This window comes from Sinocyclocheilus rhinocerous, unplaced genomic scaffold (genome assembly GCF_001515625.1).
Source record: "Sinocyclocheilus rhinocerous isolate Xijiao unplaced genomic scaffold, SAMN03320098_v1.1 scaffold496, whole genome shotgun sequence".
In the NCBI taxonomy this organism is placed as follows: Eukaryota; Metazoa; Chordata; class Actinopteri; order Cypriniformes; family Cyprinidae; genus Sinocyclocheilus; species Sinocyclocheilus rhinocerous.
Window position 1 is genome coordinate 859,170 of NW_015632471.1, and position 17,056 is coordinate 876,225.

The following is a 17,056-nucleotide window of genomic DNA, read 5'->3' on the forward strand; positions in this document are numbered from 1 at the left end:
ACTCTCTCATATCATAACTCAGGACCCGATAGGAACATGCATAAGTGTGTTTTTGACAGGAAATAGCCTTAGAAAACGAGTTCTGCCCAGTCTTTTAGCATATGGGCCACAGGTAACATGATATTTTTAAGCTGTGCATATTCCATATAATCTATATTTGTATCATATTTGCTGAATGAAATCCAATACATGCGGTTTCTTACAAATTTTGGGGTGCTGATTAAAAAAAAATACTCCTTTCTCACAACACATGATGCGCATTTTGTAGCATTTTACTAGCGACAACCATTTGTAAGGTGAAGAAATTTTGTACTATCCATCAATCACCAGAAAAGCTGCCACAAAGGCATGATTCATTATCTTCCTTTGTGCCAGGTTTTCATATGTTTGAATGATTCTGAATGCATTATTTTATGATTTCAAGGTTAGAATCATGGCCAGTGACAGAAGAACATGCAAACTTATTGTATGATGCTATTTTTCTACATGCAAACAGCAACTGAAAATTACAGATTTTGTGGGGGGAAAAAGATTTTCCACTCCTTTGCAGATTGTAAGTTAAAATATAATTATCATCATTTGACTGCTTTTGTTATTTTGATAAGAGCATTAAAGCTGACAAACACATAATATGAAAAATTATTTTGTGGAAACAAATGTTAAATGTAAAAAATATATATTTTTTTTCAACCTAGCATCATTAAATTAGGTAATATTTGGCCTTTTTTTGCAATTAAGTAAAATTATTATTATTATTTTTGAATTCAAGATGCAGGTCTGTGTATATGGAAGCCCGTTTCCACAAAGGAATTAAAAAAAACAATTCTTGTTTACCTAACAGTTAACAACTTTTTTCTCAAAGTGGAGTTTGAGTTTATATCACTCGCAATTCTGAGAAAAAAGTCTGAATTGTGGGATATAAACTCAGAATTGATACAAGAGCTATGCAAAGCATTGTCATGGCTGAACAGTTTAATTCATATCAGCTAAATCTGACAAAAGCACTTGGCAAAGGGTGCAACCATGATGTCAGAGCGGAAACAGTGAGAAGACTGATTTAGGATACATCAGAATGGAGAGATGAAAGGCGAATTTAGACCTAGAGTTTAAATGTAGTTCAACAGACCATGAAGAAAAACCCACCACAGGCACTAAGCCTTGACAGCTCTAAAAGTGAAATAATAAAGAAAATAGAGTGGAAAATATCTCTGGGAAAGCTCCGAGCAACAAATCACACAGGCTACACCTTTGAGTGACACAGAAGGGCATCTATGCATCCATGCAGACAAGCTAATGCCCTACATGACTCAGCCAGTCCATCACTTATTTATGGCCGGTTTTTATTGATGAATTGGTTTGTGAGATTTCAAATAAGCAGATGGGGAAGGTGAGTGAGGTTAAGCTTGTTATTGTAGGGCTCTTAAGAGAATGTGATAGAAAAAACACTGTTATTCTCTATTTTATTTATTTAACAAGCTCTGCAGGGTCATCAGCTGTGATTTCATGCGTAAAACACCACAGTTAATAAACTGAATCTCAAGCAGTGCTACTTGGCAAACATGGCAGAATGGCACCTAAGGATCAAAACAATGCTGCTCTAACTGTGCAGTTTGTCAGGTGTGAAACCTCACTAACAGTTAACACACACGATCACTACAGCATCACGTATAGGCTGGACCAAGATGAAAAGCGAATGCAATACATATACAGGAAAAAAATATAAATGGCAAAATATTAGCTCACCATAAAGAAAAATGATGGTTTTATGAAGTGTGAGAAGTATGAATTGCACATTTATGGTTAAATGTACATTATTTACAAGACAAAACATTTTTGCAAGTAAAAAATAAGTCACTGAATAGGCTTTACAGTGAAAAATACACATAACCTAAAAGGAAATATGACTGAATATTGGCTATAATTAATGGATAGGCTTGCTATGATAAACTTTTGTTGTTAGTGTATTTGTACAGCAAATTTCTGTAAATTTAGCTATTATAGATAGATGGATAGATGGATGGATGGATGGATGGATGGATGGATAGATAGATAGATAGGACACTATGACAACGCTGCCGTGATGAAATGAAACATCTATTACATTGCGATAGTCTACTGATGCTTTAGAAAGATTCGGTAACCAGGACAACGCCTCATCCTCCGCATCATGGACCACAAGACCGCGAAACACGGGTGACACTCTCGCCCACACACACACACACACACACACACTGAACATGGATAGGCTTGCTATGATAAACTTTTGTTGTTTGTGTATTTGTACAGCAAATTTCTGTAAATTTAGCTATTATAGATAGATGGATAGATGGATGGATGGATAGATAGGACACTATGACAACGCTGCCGTGATGAAATGAAACATCTATTGCGATAGTCTACTGATGCTTTAGAAAGATTCGGTAACCAGGACAACGCCTCATCCTCCGCATCATGGACCACAAGACCGCGAAACACGGGTGACACTCTCGCCCCCACACACACACACACACACACTGAACACCAGAAAGCAGAACGTTTTGTTCATTCCATACACGCACACACTGACCTGGCGGATGCGGTTCTGATGGGGTGGAGAGCCTCCTTCGGGTGAGGTATTGTTGGAAGAGGCCATCCTCACGTCTCGGACGGAGCCGCCCCTGCTCTGACTTTCTGCCGAGCTTTTTGACATTCAGGCTCAGCGCGTGATGTCGTCCGCGAAACGGAATCTGACAATCCCGATACTGCGGTGGTCGAGACCCGTGCTCCGGCCTCAGATGTCAGGGCTGAAGCTCCGACTCATGTTGTGGTTGTATTGGAGAGTGGAGACGAATGTCCTGTGGCGTGACGGTACGGTGCGGGTCTCAAGTGCGGTGTCCTGCGGCACTCCCGCTGCTCACATGCACAGGCACCGATGCTGCAGTGCTGAAACACTGACCGAGATGGAGGATGAATGAGGGTAATTAACGATAAGCCTGAGATAAATACACGATGGTGTAACAGAAGCGCAATATGAGCGATGTTCTCATCGCTGTGTTGAGTAGCCCCCTCCCGTGCTTCTCTCTCTCCCTCACTCCCCTCCTCCATAAGCCAAACCCCCACTTACACATGACGAGGCAAAATCAAAATCGATTTTATAGCTTGTATTTTTTAATATACCGTAACCCAATAGTAGATGGACAGTTAAGGCACACCAAAAATTATGAATTTAATTTGATGGCAAATTATCAAACCAAGGTATGTGCAAAGCAATTATGCTATACTTTATGTGGGAGATAACTACTTTTTTTCGTATAGGGTATATAATGGCAGGTTTCCATTGTGACAACTTACCCCAAATAGCAGGGATATAGTAGCAGCAGTTATTTATTTTTATTGCCATGTCAAAATCGAAGGCTATCTTTATGGCAAAAACTGAGTTGCAGTAATACAGGAGTTACATAACACAAAATAAAAAATCAAGCAAACATAAATTATATATATATATATATATGAAGAGTTCATTTGCAAAAACAGATAACTCTTAGATAAATCTCAATCAAACTGCAGTTGGGTTATTTTGATTAGGTAAAAAAAAAAACTTAAACTAGCTAACACACACCATAAAAAAAATGATAACATAAAAATATAGTGTTTTATTTTGAACGTTAATTTAAAATGACTTATTTTACACGTTTATGCTTTAATTAATTATTAGCTTTTCATTAAACTCACTAACCCCAGGTTGGGAATTCTTGATGTAATATTTAATGCACTGCATGTAGCTAATAACAAGTGGAATATATTCTCTCTCGGTTTATTAAAATACAATAATATATAAAATTATATACAGTCAAACCAACATTAATTCAGACATTTATTTGGTCCCAAATTCTTTTTATCAATTTTACTGGTAGTCCACTGTATGAAGAATTTTTGAGTATGTCACCGTTTACTTTATTTTGCTATCCTCACTTACATAAATGAACTATAGTGTCCTGCACCCACTAATAAAGAAAAATATCAAAAATTATATCTGGTGTCCGAATAATTTTGGGTTTGACTGTATATGAAATGTTTTGCATTTATTATATATTTTATAAACACTTTTTAGGCCACTGAAACCTATATTTAATATGCTGCTAATAAAGACTTACATTTGCAGTGTAAGCAGAATTATAGCAATTGGATATATTATGATTCACTTTCCTCTTTCACACAGCACAGGCAATAAAAAAAAAACATAAAAAATATACACTTTATTAAACTACTTTGGAACAGTACTGGACAACGATAACGGAATGATCATAATGATGATGAAGACAGTAAGAAATTGACACTGAAAACTCATTTTCTAACTTAAAGTTTCTCAGTACAGATTACTTAAGGTACCATTTTAACAAGAATCAGCTCACTTTTGCTATGAATAGAGCGTTCTGCTTTCACAAAAATAAACAAACGGATCTGAAACCATAACCAAGATGTTGATCAGCACTCAGCAGTCACTGCTCAAATAAACTGGAAAATTGAAGGATTGCTTTCAAGCAACTGGGTTATGCAAAATATGTTAATGGAAATGCAGAAAGCAAAATCATAAATAATGTATGCAACGTACTGAACTTTCAGCAGCTATAACTCATTTCCCTATGATTTACTGGACTGACAGTGTGAATCAAAGAAATTCAGGTTTGGAAAGGCACAGTACTCCTCACAAAATGTTGATTCTCAGGATGAAAAACCTGGCGAGAAAAACTCAATTTGATTTCTCTTTAATGCACGAATGAGCAGTGAGCGCTAAAAAAAATAAAAAATAAAAAATGTGCCTATTCATTTTAATTATGTTAAACCAATTAAACCTAAAACAAAATGTTTAAATTTTGGATTACCAATACATCTTTTAGAAAAGAGTAATCTAGGTTTAAGAAACTAACCTTTCCTGGGCTTTGTAGCATTTTCAATGAAGTAGCAGCACCTAACAGCGTAATTTACTGCAGTGTAATCTGTCTCTGACCCCACCCCAACACCATTTACAGGAAGTCATTCTGAATAGCTTATCATCCTCTCAATATACGTCAGACAGCAGCGAGTTGGTCAAGGTTGTCCTGGGAACGGCTGGTAAGGTGCGCCTCCAGTATCTCTCCAAACAGACCTCTCTTCAGCAGATTGTATGCCATTGGCAGCAGCTGGCGTACCACTTTATAGAAATACTACCAAAAGGGGAAGAAAAAAAAAATGTGGTCAGTTGTCCGGGAGAACTCTGTATCATGAGAAATCTGTCAGAAATGGCTATTAATGTGTCTGCAAAGTGCAAGGACACACTCGCTGGAAGATGGCCTTGGATGGAAAGCAGAAAGCTATTAAAGGTAACAGCTATGCAGGCATAAAAAAAAATGTTCTGAGAATCTCTGGACACAAACACTGCATTTGCCTGCAGGGCTTAATGCACAGTCCATACTGAAATTTAAATTTAAATTAAAACGTAAATAATGAAGGCAACGGAATTGTTAAAAATGAAGAAAAAGACAACTTGAACCCGAAATGGTGAACAGTAACAGCATCTATATACATTTTAATTTATACTCATATTATTTACTGATGACACTCACAGAACAGCTGCAAAGATGTTGTCCCCCATCTGTGTGATGGTACAGCCCTTTTTGGCTTCATTCTCCCCAATCGCTATTAAAGGTAACAGCTATGCAGGCATAAATTTTTTTCTGAGAATCTCTGGACACAAACACTGCATTTGCCTGCAGGACTTAATGCACAGTCCATACTGAAATTTAAATTTAAATTAAAACGTAAAAAATACATTTTCTGGATGAAATGCTTGTCTTTGCAAGCAATTAATGTAAGCATAGTCAGTTATATCATAAGTGGCAAACAAACAGGAAAAATTAATTATTTCTGTGCATTATGTCTTGCAATGTAAATCTACTGCTGACCTGCTGCGACATGAGACCTAAAGACCTGCTGAGGTATAATATCCTTTGAACAATAAACAAACAGCAATATTGACATGTAATATATATATTACAGTTACATACACAAGTGCTCAAAAGTGGTCAAGTGCTCTGTTCTATTGCTTGTAATGTTTCTTTGTTCTATATTTTATTATTAGCTTCTATTCTTTTTATTATTAAACTAATTTTCAAGAGCATTTTATGTAACTAAAAACGTTTTTATTGTTGATTATTAATTAGCATTATTGTTTGCAGCTGTAAATGGATAAATAAAACTGTTAAAGAGCATGTTCAATAGTAAATTAGTAGTTCCTGACTAACCAAGACAAAATTAAGTTAATTAAATGTAATATATTTATATGAATACATTTAATAATTTGAGGATGCATATGATAATGCATCAAAAACATATGCGAATAGTGCTGATATGGAACAATCAACATAACACAGATACCTTGCGGACAGTCAGCATTAAGACCCTTGCAAAAGTCCCAAAACTGGAAAAAATCATCAGGCATGCGTAGCTTGTATAATTTTTCCACTTCTTCTCTCATTTCCCCTGTGACAGTGGTCTTCTCGTCCCTCTGCCCTTCTTTTGCTTTTTTCACCTCCCCGTTTGGCGTTTCTGCCTGGAACAGTCAACATTTGAATAAGTTACATTAGCAGAAATAAATACTTTCAGCAATATTAAAACGTAAAAAATACATTTTCTGGATGAAATGCTTGTCTTTGCAAGCAATTAATGTAAGCATAGTCAGTTATATCATAAGTGGCAAACAAACAGGAAAAATTTATTATTTCTGTGCATTATGTCTTGCAATGTAAATCTACTGCTGACCTGCTGAGTCATGAGACCTAAAGACCTGCTGAGGTATAATATCCTTTGAACAATAAACAAACAGCAATATTGACATGTAATATATATATTACAGTTACATACACAAGTGCTCAAAAGTGGTCAAGTGCTCTGTTCTATTGCTTGTAATGTTTCTTTGTTCTATATTTTATTATTAGCTTCTATTCTTTTTATTATTAAACTAATTTTCAAGAGCATTTTATGTAACTAAAAACGTTTTTATTGTTGATTATTAATTAGCATTATTGTTTGCAGCTGTAAATGGATAAATAAAACTGTTAAAGAGCATGTTCAATAGTAAATTAGTAGTTCCTGACTAACGTTTGGCATCCAGATAGTAAAGACAACAGCAAAAACTAATGAAAATGCTTAAATATAAATTTGTGCAAGGATTTAAGGTTGAACTTTTGTTGGAATATTTGTATGCGTGTGTTAATCTTACATGTGAGCCGTAACAGAACAGATCTATCCCAAGCTCATAGCCTCTATTCTTTTTATTATTAAACTTATCTTCAAGAGCATTTTATGTAACTAAAAACGTTTTTATTGTTGATTATTAATTAGCATTATTGTTTGCAGCTGTAAATAGATAAATAAAACTGTTAAAGAGCATGTTCAATAGTAAATTAGTAGTTCCTGACTAACGTTTGGCATCCAGATAGTAAAGACAACAGCAAAAACTAATGAAAATGCTTAAATATAAATTTGTGCAAGGATTTAAGGTTGAACTTTTGTTGGAATATTTGTATGCGTGTGTTAATCTTACATGTGAGCCGTAACAGAACAGATCTATCCCAAGCTCATAGCCCATGCCGTAGTCACATTCATCATTGGCAAATTGAACAAAGGTGATCATTTCCTGGATGGGCGCAAAAGCTTTCATTCTCTCCTCATCCTCTTTGGCCTCTGCAATCGCTTTGCAAATCTTCTTCAGACTTGCTACAGGTAAACAAAACGAAGAAGGAAAAACTGTAAACTAAAGTCTTACTGTTTTGTCTCCCTTTATACATTTTGATAGTGATGTTGCACAATGCAATGTGACAGCAGCATTTTTTCCACACACTATCCACTGTTAATGGTTGTGACAGATTTTTAGGTTTACCATCAGTTTCTGGCAATTCTCTATATCCAACATTATTTTTATCCACTGGAACCACAATTCCTGCTCCATGAAATGTCTTTGTGACCACCTACAGAAAAAACAGACTGGAAATCAGCAAATTATTTTATTTACTGATTGCATTATCATTTATTTGTTTAAGGAAAGCTCAACACATCCCAGGTACTTCCACACATATTTCACAGAGATAAAGAGGTGGTTGTGTCAAATCATTTTACATCACGTTATAAAACATACCTTTTTCTCTCTTTGTTTCATAGCTTTAGTTTTCTGCTCCACAGGCAAATCCAACCTCTCTGCCTCTCGCTTTAAATCATCTTCTAACTGGTCCAAAGCTGCTTCGTTCTTCTGTTGTCCCCTCTCCTTCCTTTTCTTCTGCAAAAACAGCCTAGATGTTGTGGCGGGACAGAGAATAACAATATGCTAAGAGAAAGATGAAAAAGATTTTTTAAATATTAAAATATTATAGAATATTTAAAACAAAGGTGTTTATGTCACTAAAATTCTATAAAAAATATTTTACAATTTTTTCTCTTATTTTAATTTTAATTCATTCATTTGTCACACCAAAGGACCATTTAAAATAAACGAAAATGTTCTGATTCTGACACGTTTTGGGTAACTGACTGCAGGTAAATAGCACTGAAGACACGAACAGAGATTTACATGGTGATTATTGACACAATATTTAACAGCATTGCTTATACAGATTGAATGTACAAACAAAATAACAGAAGTGTAGTGGATGCTAAAGGCATATGAACCACAATCATTCACAAACGAGCTACAGCATATAACCTCTCAGTAAATACTCAACGTAATAGTTTGACTGAACACCTTACTCTAGCTGGCCACGAACTGATGAAGTTTATATGATGTACCTGCAGCAAAGATCTGGGTTTTCTTTTCCCGCGCCCCGCCATGCCTGCTGCTTTTCCCCGCAGTCTCCACGTAAAGCGCTGCAGCCAGTAGAAAAGCTCTGAACATCCGGTAGCGATTTCAAAATAAAAGTCGTGACTTGTGTTTGTTTTCATCATTTTGGTTCTACTGAATTAGATGCACAAACGCAAATGTTTATTTTTGTCCAGAGATTTTTCTTTAGAATAGCTTTTTTGGATTATTAATAATGTCTAATAAATATTTTTGTTTAATATTTAGAGTAACATTTATATTCATATTTATCTTCATCATAAACATACAAACAGCAATTTATACTGTGATTTACAGTAAGTATACAATAGAATATTCATTTTTTTAATTTTCTACTTTATCTTATTATAATCTTCTATTGCAAAGTTATATACTGCAATAGAATCAATAGTTTATTCAGTTTTATTTTTTTAAGTTCTGGATCTATAGCAGTGTAAATGAGATATTTATACTATTCACGGCCCACGTGTAGCCTAATGCATGACGTGACACAGAGGGAGGCGACAGGGAGTTTAAAAGAATCAGTCTGTGAGATAGACACGCTTGTGGCAACTAAATTTGTCAGTTGAAGTTTTCAGTAACTTCGATTCTGGATCCACAGCACCACTGATAATAATGATGTTCTGCAGAGCGACTTGGCAAAGGCTTGCGCCTCTGGCACGCAAAACACTAACTCCTTTCGGCAATGGTAAGAAAACATTCAATCAATGCAGTTTCGATTTTACAAATAAAATTCACCAGCCTACGCAGGCTAAAAGATAGCTATCTAAAATAAAGCTATGTTACAAAAATAACAAGTAATAATAAATAACAAGAGTGCATGTTCCAAAAATAAAAAGCGCGTAAACTATGAAATATGAAATGAAAACTGTGAAAATGGGAGAAAGTAACTGGACACGTTTGGACAATTTTAATTAGACTCTTTTAGGAGGTGTGTCAGTGGTTACGACTTTAGCCCAATCTAGAACATTGAGTTCTGCTGTTTGTTATGTAACAGGTGAGATATGCTCATCAAATTCATCCCAAAGTAAACATAAAATATAGAAAATGCAACATTATTTCTATTAACGTACATCAGTAAACTAGAAAGACCTCTTTTGTCTTTGCATTTGGAAGAGACCCACGAGTGTTTTATGTAATAGAATATTCAGAGATTCTGTCTATTGTAGGTTTTGTGTGTGTGTGTGTGTGGTTTTGTATTACAATGTCTAGAAGGTATTATTTTTATGAATGGTAATTAGATTGGTATTGGTAATAATTGTTATATAAAACATTACAATATATAAATTGTCTTAAAATAAATGTGTCAAATATTATGACATTTTGTTAAGGCGAGTTATGATTTATTTTTTTAAAGATGAGTGCGTTTCATTTCAAAATGTTTGACATCAGCAGTTTTCTGAATTTGAAGTTTGTTTTTAATGCAGAGTTTTCCATAACAGACAGCTGGGACATGTAAACCCTTCCCTGCTCCAGTGCATCTGTGGGAAATAGCTGAGTTTGATCTGTTTAAAGTTAATTTCCTGTCAAAGGATTCACTCGGTTTGAACTGCGTGCAACGTTTTTTTTTGTTTTTTTTAAAGTTTGCCCTTTCATTATTGTTTTAAAATCTGAAGACCTTCTGGCCCATTTGACTTTGAGGGCTGATCAGTTTTTCTGCTGACTCAGCATTCTGTCTGTGATTGAACTGATGTATTCACAAAATCTGCTCAGGCATTTTCTAAAACTACCCAAATATTTGAAGAGGGCCCTATGCAGGGCTGTCTGCCAACATGAATTTGCCTAGGGTTCTGCACATTGACATGTCTGCCGTCACCATGCTATGCCAGTGTTTATGTGTGCAGCTATCACTGTTTTCAGAGAGCAGGATTGTCCTGGACACCTGCTGGTCTACCTTCACCTTAACAGTCCATTGACGCAAATTAGATTAAATGTATAAATGAGGCACAGGCCACCTTGGTGCAGACAGTCACCTTGCTATTGGAGTCGTTCCTGAAATTCATGCTGGGTTCTAGTGGAAATAACTATTTCAAGTCTAGATTTTGTGATGTGACAGTATAGTTTGTCCTGTGCATGTGCTCCAGTGGGATGAAGTGTTGCTTTAGAGAGAGGGTGGGAGGGGCAGTTTAACTGTTGGACATTGTGTTCCCTTCTGCTGCTTCACTGCAGCTACACAGAGGATGTGTGTTTGCCTAAATGCATGCACAGACACAAAAGCCTGAAACATGCTTGCTGTATCAGGTTTGTCTGGTCCCGTCTAATTTTGCATGCCACTTAAAATGTCCACTGATCAAACTCATCCACCGATACAACTTTATTAGCGGCACATTACAATGACGTTACAACAACTGAGGAACATTTTTGAAAAACTGATAAATACTGAAATGTTTTTTTCTCTCTGTTTTTGGATTATCCGTTTTTAAAATTAAACCAGTAAAGCCTGACACATGAAATAATAGTCAGAAAATTAATTGTTATGAAATGGAACAATTTATTGAACATTTACATGAGGCTTTTATGGCTCATAAAGTATGATATAGAAGAATTTGGTGCATTTGCTGATATTTATCTGGTCAAAAAGTATGATTAAATTCTGATAGCTTATAATGTAAATTATTGAGATCTTTATAACAGTATAGCAACTATAAAATGCATGTACATATCAGTTGTCACTCTATATCTTCCAATCATTTATCCTAGTCAGATGCTTTCTGTGGTTTTTATTGTGGGGGTAAAATATAGAATGCAATGTAATAAATTGATGATTGAGAACTAAAAAGCCTGATGTATCATATTTGGTATACTCACATTTTAACATGATTTTTCTAAAAAAAACAATGTATGGATAATCAAGTTAAACTAAGTTGCTTAAGTGTAAGTGTTCATCAAAAATGGATGCACTATCAGATGACAGAATGCATATCATAGATTGTGTATGGCAGGTTTTTCAGCAAAGTTTTGATTTTGCTGACAGTTTAGAGGCCCTAAAATTTGAGTATCAAATATGATACAGTAGGCTTTATAGGGTTATTATTAAAAATTATTGTATTAGATTTTCATATTTCAAAATTGGATTGATGGGTGGTGAAGGAAAACTGTTAATTATTCAATTAATTCTTCTACTCAAAAATACTTTGTAACAAGTTACTTTGCATGAACTGATACATGTCTCTGTTTATCTTTTAATAGCTGTATTCCCTACACGACAGATGTCCTTTGGTCTACCGGCGTCCGGCACAAACATAGCTTACGTGGTACTTGGTGGAAGCTCACTTACTGCTGCTCTTGTTTATGTATGTATTTTTATTTCTTTTATTTAGAATGCTTTGTAAGTTATTATTGTCATTTTTACAAAAACAACCATTTATCTTCATCTAAACTTTGTTTCCTCCTACAGGCTTATAAGACAATAAATTCTGACAGTGCAAGATATAATGAAAGAATTGCTCAACTCGAGGCCAGACCTAAAAGTAAGTTGATTTTTATTTTATTTTGTGGTGTAGTTTTGTTTTTGTCATGAATACCTGTTTTCATTTTGGCTGTTCAAGATCTCAGTTAATCTTTCAGCATCAGTAAAGCGGAAATAATTTACACAGACAGATGGGATTAGAGTAGATTAGAATAGTTTTATTCTTGGATTCTTTGAATTGATGGATGCCGTGAGGCAGGGTGTCCGGTTTTGCCACTGTTCTGGTATGTGTATGTTACTGCAGTTCCTCAGGCCTGATCCTCTTTCTGCAGTTACTCAGCAGCAGCCACTAAGCTAGCTACATTTAGAGCAGCTTTCACTTGTTTACTTCTCTTGTTTGTGTGTTGTTAACCACCGTACTTTTTGTTCTCCCATCAGGTGAGGAGGGTGAGTATAAATTTAGCTTCTCACTTAGCAGCATGTCTGTTTTTGAGCAGCACTCATTAGTCAAAAACAAAACTATTCTATACATTTTGGTCTGTCCCCTTTTACTTGTTTTGCCTGCAGCAATGTGTATCACATATCTCAGAACAGAAGCACTTTTCCAAGAGTAGTTGCGCAACATTTTAGTGTTTGCAAACAGTTTACATTGTGGCAAGTAAGCATGATTGATTACATTTACATTTAGTCATTTAGCAGATGCTTTTATCTAAAGCGACGTACAAATGAGGACAATAAAAGCAGTCAAAAATAACAAAAGAGCAACAATATATAAGTGCAAATGACAAGTCTCGGTTAGCCTAATGCATTACACGTAGCAAGGTGTATATATACACACACACACACACGCACACACACTCACACAAAGAAAAACAAGTAGATAGAATAGAAAAAATAGAAAGCTAGTGATGATTGATGACATCAATGGAACTTTGAACTTGGTAAAAGTGCTTTCATCAGAGTGACTTTTACATTTAATTACACTACTATTCAAACGTGTTGGATCCATAAGATTTTTTTTTTTTTGAGAAAAACAATTATACGTTTTATTCAGCAAAAAATGCATTCAATTGACCAAAAGTGTCAATATTACATACTGCACCTATAATTACATTTTAAAATACAAAAAACTGTCATTTTGCATTGTAATAATATTTCATAATATTACCATTATTTTTCTAACAAATAAATACAGCGTTGGTGAGGATATTAAGAGACTACTTTCAGAAGTATTAAAAAATCGTACTGATCCGAAAGTTTTGAACTGAACGGTAATGTTCAACACGTATGATATTGTGTGTAATAACCATTTGTTATTAAAGCAGTAATTCACCCAAAATGTCATTCCAAGCCCATATGATTGTCTTACTTCCAAGGAACACAAAAAATTTATTTTGTTTTGTTTGCCACAAAAATCTATCGTATGTCTTCAGAATAACTTGGAATTATAAAATAATGCAAAATTTTAATTTAGGGGTAAATCAATCATTTAATCTTACACGTTTCTGTGTTTTTATTTGTTCAATGTTGGCTTGGTGATGGGTCTACATTGTCTTGAGCCAATCAAAATTCCATGCAAGTTCTTTAAAAACTAATCGGACTAATTCAGAAGTATTAATAAATAAACAATACATTTCTAATGCTAAATCTAAGAGCTTAGATTCTTTGAAGTCTAATCTGAATGATCCTGTTCTCATAATCTCTCTAATGTTGTTCTATTAATGACAGATGGAATTAGTAACATTTGCTAACCCTAACCCTCTTTATTTAGTTATAATGCTAACCCTCTTTATTCAGTAACACATTTCCTAAATCTGCTTTAACTATTTAATCACACTTGATCTTGGGTTTTCTTTGGATCATGTTGCCTTTTCTTGAAGTCCTGCTTACTGTAATCCATGTAGGAGCAGTGGCCGAGGTAGCCTCGGTAGCAGAAGCAGCTGCGGTTGTGGAAACCACAGCAGCTGAGGTGATTAATGCAGAGGCTAAACAGACCCCAGAACCTGTGGAGGCAGCAACTGCGATTGTAGAAGCAGTAGCAGCGGATGCACCTGATGTTGAGGATGTCACTGCTGAGGCTGCTGCTCCCATTGCTGAAACAACCGGTGAGGCATCTTCTGCTGAGGAAGCAGCCTGAGTCCCCAGCTGTCTAGATATGTGATTCTTCCCAACCCACCTTGGAACGCTCCATTAAGTTGTTAAAGACTCCCATTTTTGTGCTCCTTTTAACTAATTGACTGTGTCATCCGAACAGAAAGAAGTGTCCCTTTTCAAATTGTGAGCTCCACAGGGTGTTAATCTCACGGGTGAGGAGGAGGAGAGGTTGAGGAAGTCCAAAAATAAGTATTGAAGATTTAAACAAACAAACAAACAAAACATGGACTGTTTTTTTTTTTTTATTATTCCAGCCTGTTTTGACACTTGAATATCTAATTTAAATCACATATAAAGTTTTGTAATCTCTCCTCCTTCACCCCCAGTGTATGTGCCTGCTGTAATACTTGCTACTGTGTACCCACATTATAACATTTTGGCCTGGTTTCACAGACAGGGCTTAGACTAAACCAGGATTAGGCCATAGTTCAATTAGGTTAATTTTTCATAAACATGCCTTAGAAAACACATTACTGGTGAGCATCTTGGGACAAAACAAAGGTGCTGATATATTTTAAGATCAGTCAGTGCAAGTTTCTTTCAGTTGACACAGCTCAGACTTACATTTTAGTCTGGGACTAGGCTTAAGCCTTGTCTGTGAAACCGGGGGTTTGTGTCTCATACGTGTGCAGGGAGGCATTTTTCTTAAGTAACTTCATATTGACAATGATGTTTACTGGCAACAAGAACATGCTAACATTTTATGGGTATGTACTAGGGTTGTGTGTCATTCAGAATTGAATTGAAAATGCATATGTTCATATGATTTTAGTTGAATTTGAATTGTGATAGTAAACAGCATTCAGAATTGTGATTTTTTTTAAGAAGTATTAAAATGAACAGAAAATCGAAGCAATTTATGTAAGTGCAATAACTAATTTTAACTAAAAGAAGGCCCATCAAGACAAACTTTAAATGATATCTTGACAAAACCTTTTCATGTTTAACCTGACAAAGTTTAAATTCAGCCTGTGAATGTATGAGACTTTCAATTTATTAGCTACTTTAATTAAATAACCAGTAGAATAACAATTTGCAATAAACTAAAACTAATTAAAATAATATAACAAATGTTTAGTTTGCAGCAACAAGCAGAATAACAGACCGTTTTGTGCAGCTAAAATAACTGGAAATGGCTGACACCAAAAGCAAAAGTTCAAAATGACTGCATCTGCACTTAGATTAAAAACAGAGTGGATAGACATGAATACCTTACTTTATAATTCTTCTAAATTTATATTTAATACATTATATTAATACACATGCATTCCAAGCCATTGTGGCCTTATAAGCAATATACGAGATCTTTTGTTTTCTTTTTTAATGACTTGTCATTTTTCTACCTGTGCATGTTGTCTCTCAGTTATAGGGATGGAGGACACACATTGTGCCTTTTTTATAATTAGCTTAAATATCTCTTAAAATGTGAACTATCATAAGGAAACTTAATGCAGTGTCACATATCATAATACTGACATTGGAAACATTTGCTCTTAATCTCGATGCTGCTTTTTGAATTTAGACTTAACCAACTCAGAACTTTTGATTGTTGATTGCAGTTTTTAAAACTGACAAAATATTTGTATTCCTTAAAGTACTTAAAATATTATTATTTTTGAGTCTGAATTCTGTGCCGTTTTCATTGATCCCTTTACGTCACAAACTGTAAATGAAATGAAAAATAATAAACAAATTGTCAAAGTGTATTTACATTATATTTCGTATTTCTGTATATTGTGTGCATTTGTAGAATAGCTCCTTCCTGTGTTGTTTTCAATCAGGATGCTTCGCTTAGTTTTGATCGTCCGCTTTAAATATTTCCATGTTTCTGTAAATACAGATTAAACCCCACTTCCTTATGCTGGCAAATGCATCCCAATTGTTGCTCTTAAAGTCCATTTTAGTTTGCATACTGGCTTGATTATAATGACTTTAGGCATCTCTTACAGTTAATCTGAGGAAATCTCTCTAATGTGTGTTGGTTGTTTGCTCACTAATCTTAGAGGTTTATGCCACTTATGGTGGCTTAAGAAGATTCCCAATGGTACCACCTTCAAATCTAGCTTTGAAAATGGTGAGATATTTCCATGCAATGTCCTATGTGTGCCCATCACCAAATGGCACTCGGCTGCCCCCTGCTGCTATATGTATTGTAGATATACCGCAATATCTCAGAAACGGATGGAAAAGGAAGTTCTAATGAGCTTCACTTAGCACAATTTTGTGAGGGAATTTTTTGACCCCACTATGTTTTCATTTGTAATTGTTACGGGGCTGACAAGACGTGAGACGTGCGGATCCATGTGCAAGCTTTTATTTAAAGCAGAAGAGGTCAGAAACACAGGCAGGGTCGAACAATGGCAAACAGGTATATGGCGGGAAAGACACAAGAATAATCCTAGGGCTAGCGTAGGTCAACGATCGGCGAACAGAATCAAAAGGGCGAGACTAGAGGGATAAATCCAGGAAAACAGGCAAAGATCAGAAACCAAGAAAACAGACAGGGCAAGACTAGGAAGCTAACGAGGGCTCTGTAGAGTAGCTATCACTGCTGGCGATAAGCGCATACAATACTCGGCCCTGGGAAGGGATCAGAGTGAGTGTTAAATAGGGGATGTGTGATTGATTACAGCTGTGTGCAATCAGTG

The 17,056-nt window shown here is 35.4% G+C and overlaps 2 protein-coding genes across 3 annotated transcripts in view; one reads left to right on the forward strand and one right to left on the reverse strand.

Annotated features, from left to right (window-relative positions):
- Positions 1-4,228: 4,228 nt before the first annotated feature.
- On the reverse strand, positions 4,229-8,838 carry LOC107742511 (UPF0609 protein C4orf27 homolog). The gene is made up of 5 exons (XM_016555509.1): positions 8,797-8,838; positions 8,153-8,338; positions 7,898-7,985; positions 7,562-7,734; positions 4,229-5,183 (listed from the first exon to the last, which is right to left on the reverse strand). The coding sequence occupies exons 1-5, from the start codon at positions 8,836-8,838 to the stop codon at positions 5,049-5,051; spliced, it is 624 nt and encodes a 207-aa protein (XP_016410995.1). The 3' UTR covers positions 4,229-5,048.
- A 512-nt stretch (positions 8,839-9,350) lies between these two features.
- LOC107742504 (protein MGARP-like) overlaps positions 9,351-17,056 on the forward strand; it is a 10,623-nt gene continuing 2,917 nt past the window's right edge. Inside the window, exons 1-5 of one of the 2 annotated variants that reach the window (XM_016555498.1) lie at positions 9,351-9,533; positions 12,035-12,138; positions 12,243-12,315; positions 12,693-12,701; positions 14,159-14,359. In XM_016555498.1, the coding sequence (XP_016410984.1) occupies positions 9,461-9,533; positions 12,035-12,138; positions 12,243-12,315; positions 12,693-12,701; positions 14,159-14,359 (460 nt within the window). In that variant the 5' untranslated portion in view covers positions 9,351-9,460. The remainder of the gene's footprint in view (positions 9,534-12,034; positions 12,139-12,242; positions 12,316-12,692; positions 12,702-14,158; positions 14,360-17,056) is intronic. The other variant, XM_016555499.1, reaches the window with a different exon arrangement.

Coding starts and splice junctions, on each gene's coding strand:
- LOC107742511 (XM_016555509.1), bottom strand. CDS start 8,838: ATGGCGGGGCGCGGGAAAAGAAAACCCAGATCTTTGCTGCAG. Junction 8,339..8,796: donor AACCCAGATCTTTGCTGCAG/GTACATCATATA, acceptor TCTTTCTCTTAG/CATATTGTTATTCTCTGTCC. Junction 7,735..7,897: donor AGAATTGCCAGAAACTGATG/GTAAACCTAAAA, acceptor GTTTACCTGTAG/CAAGTCTGAAGAAGATTTGC.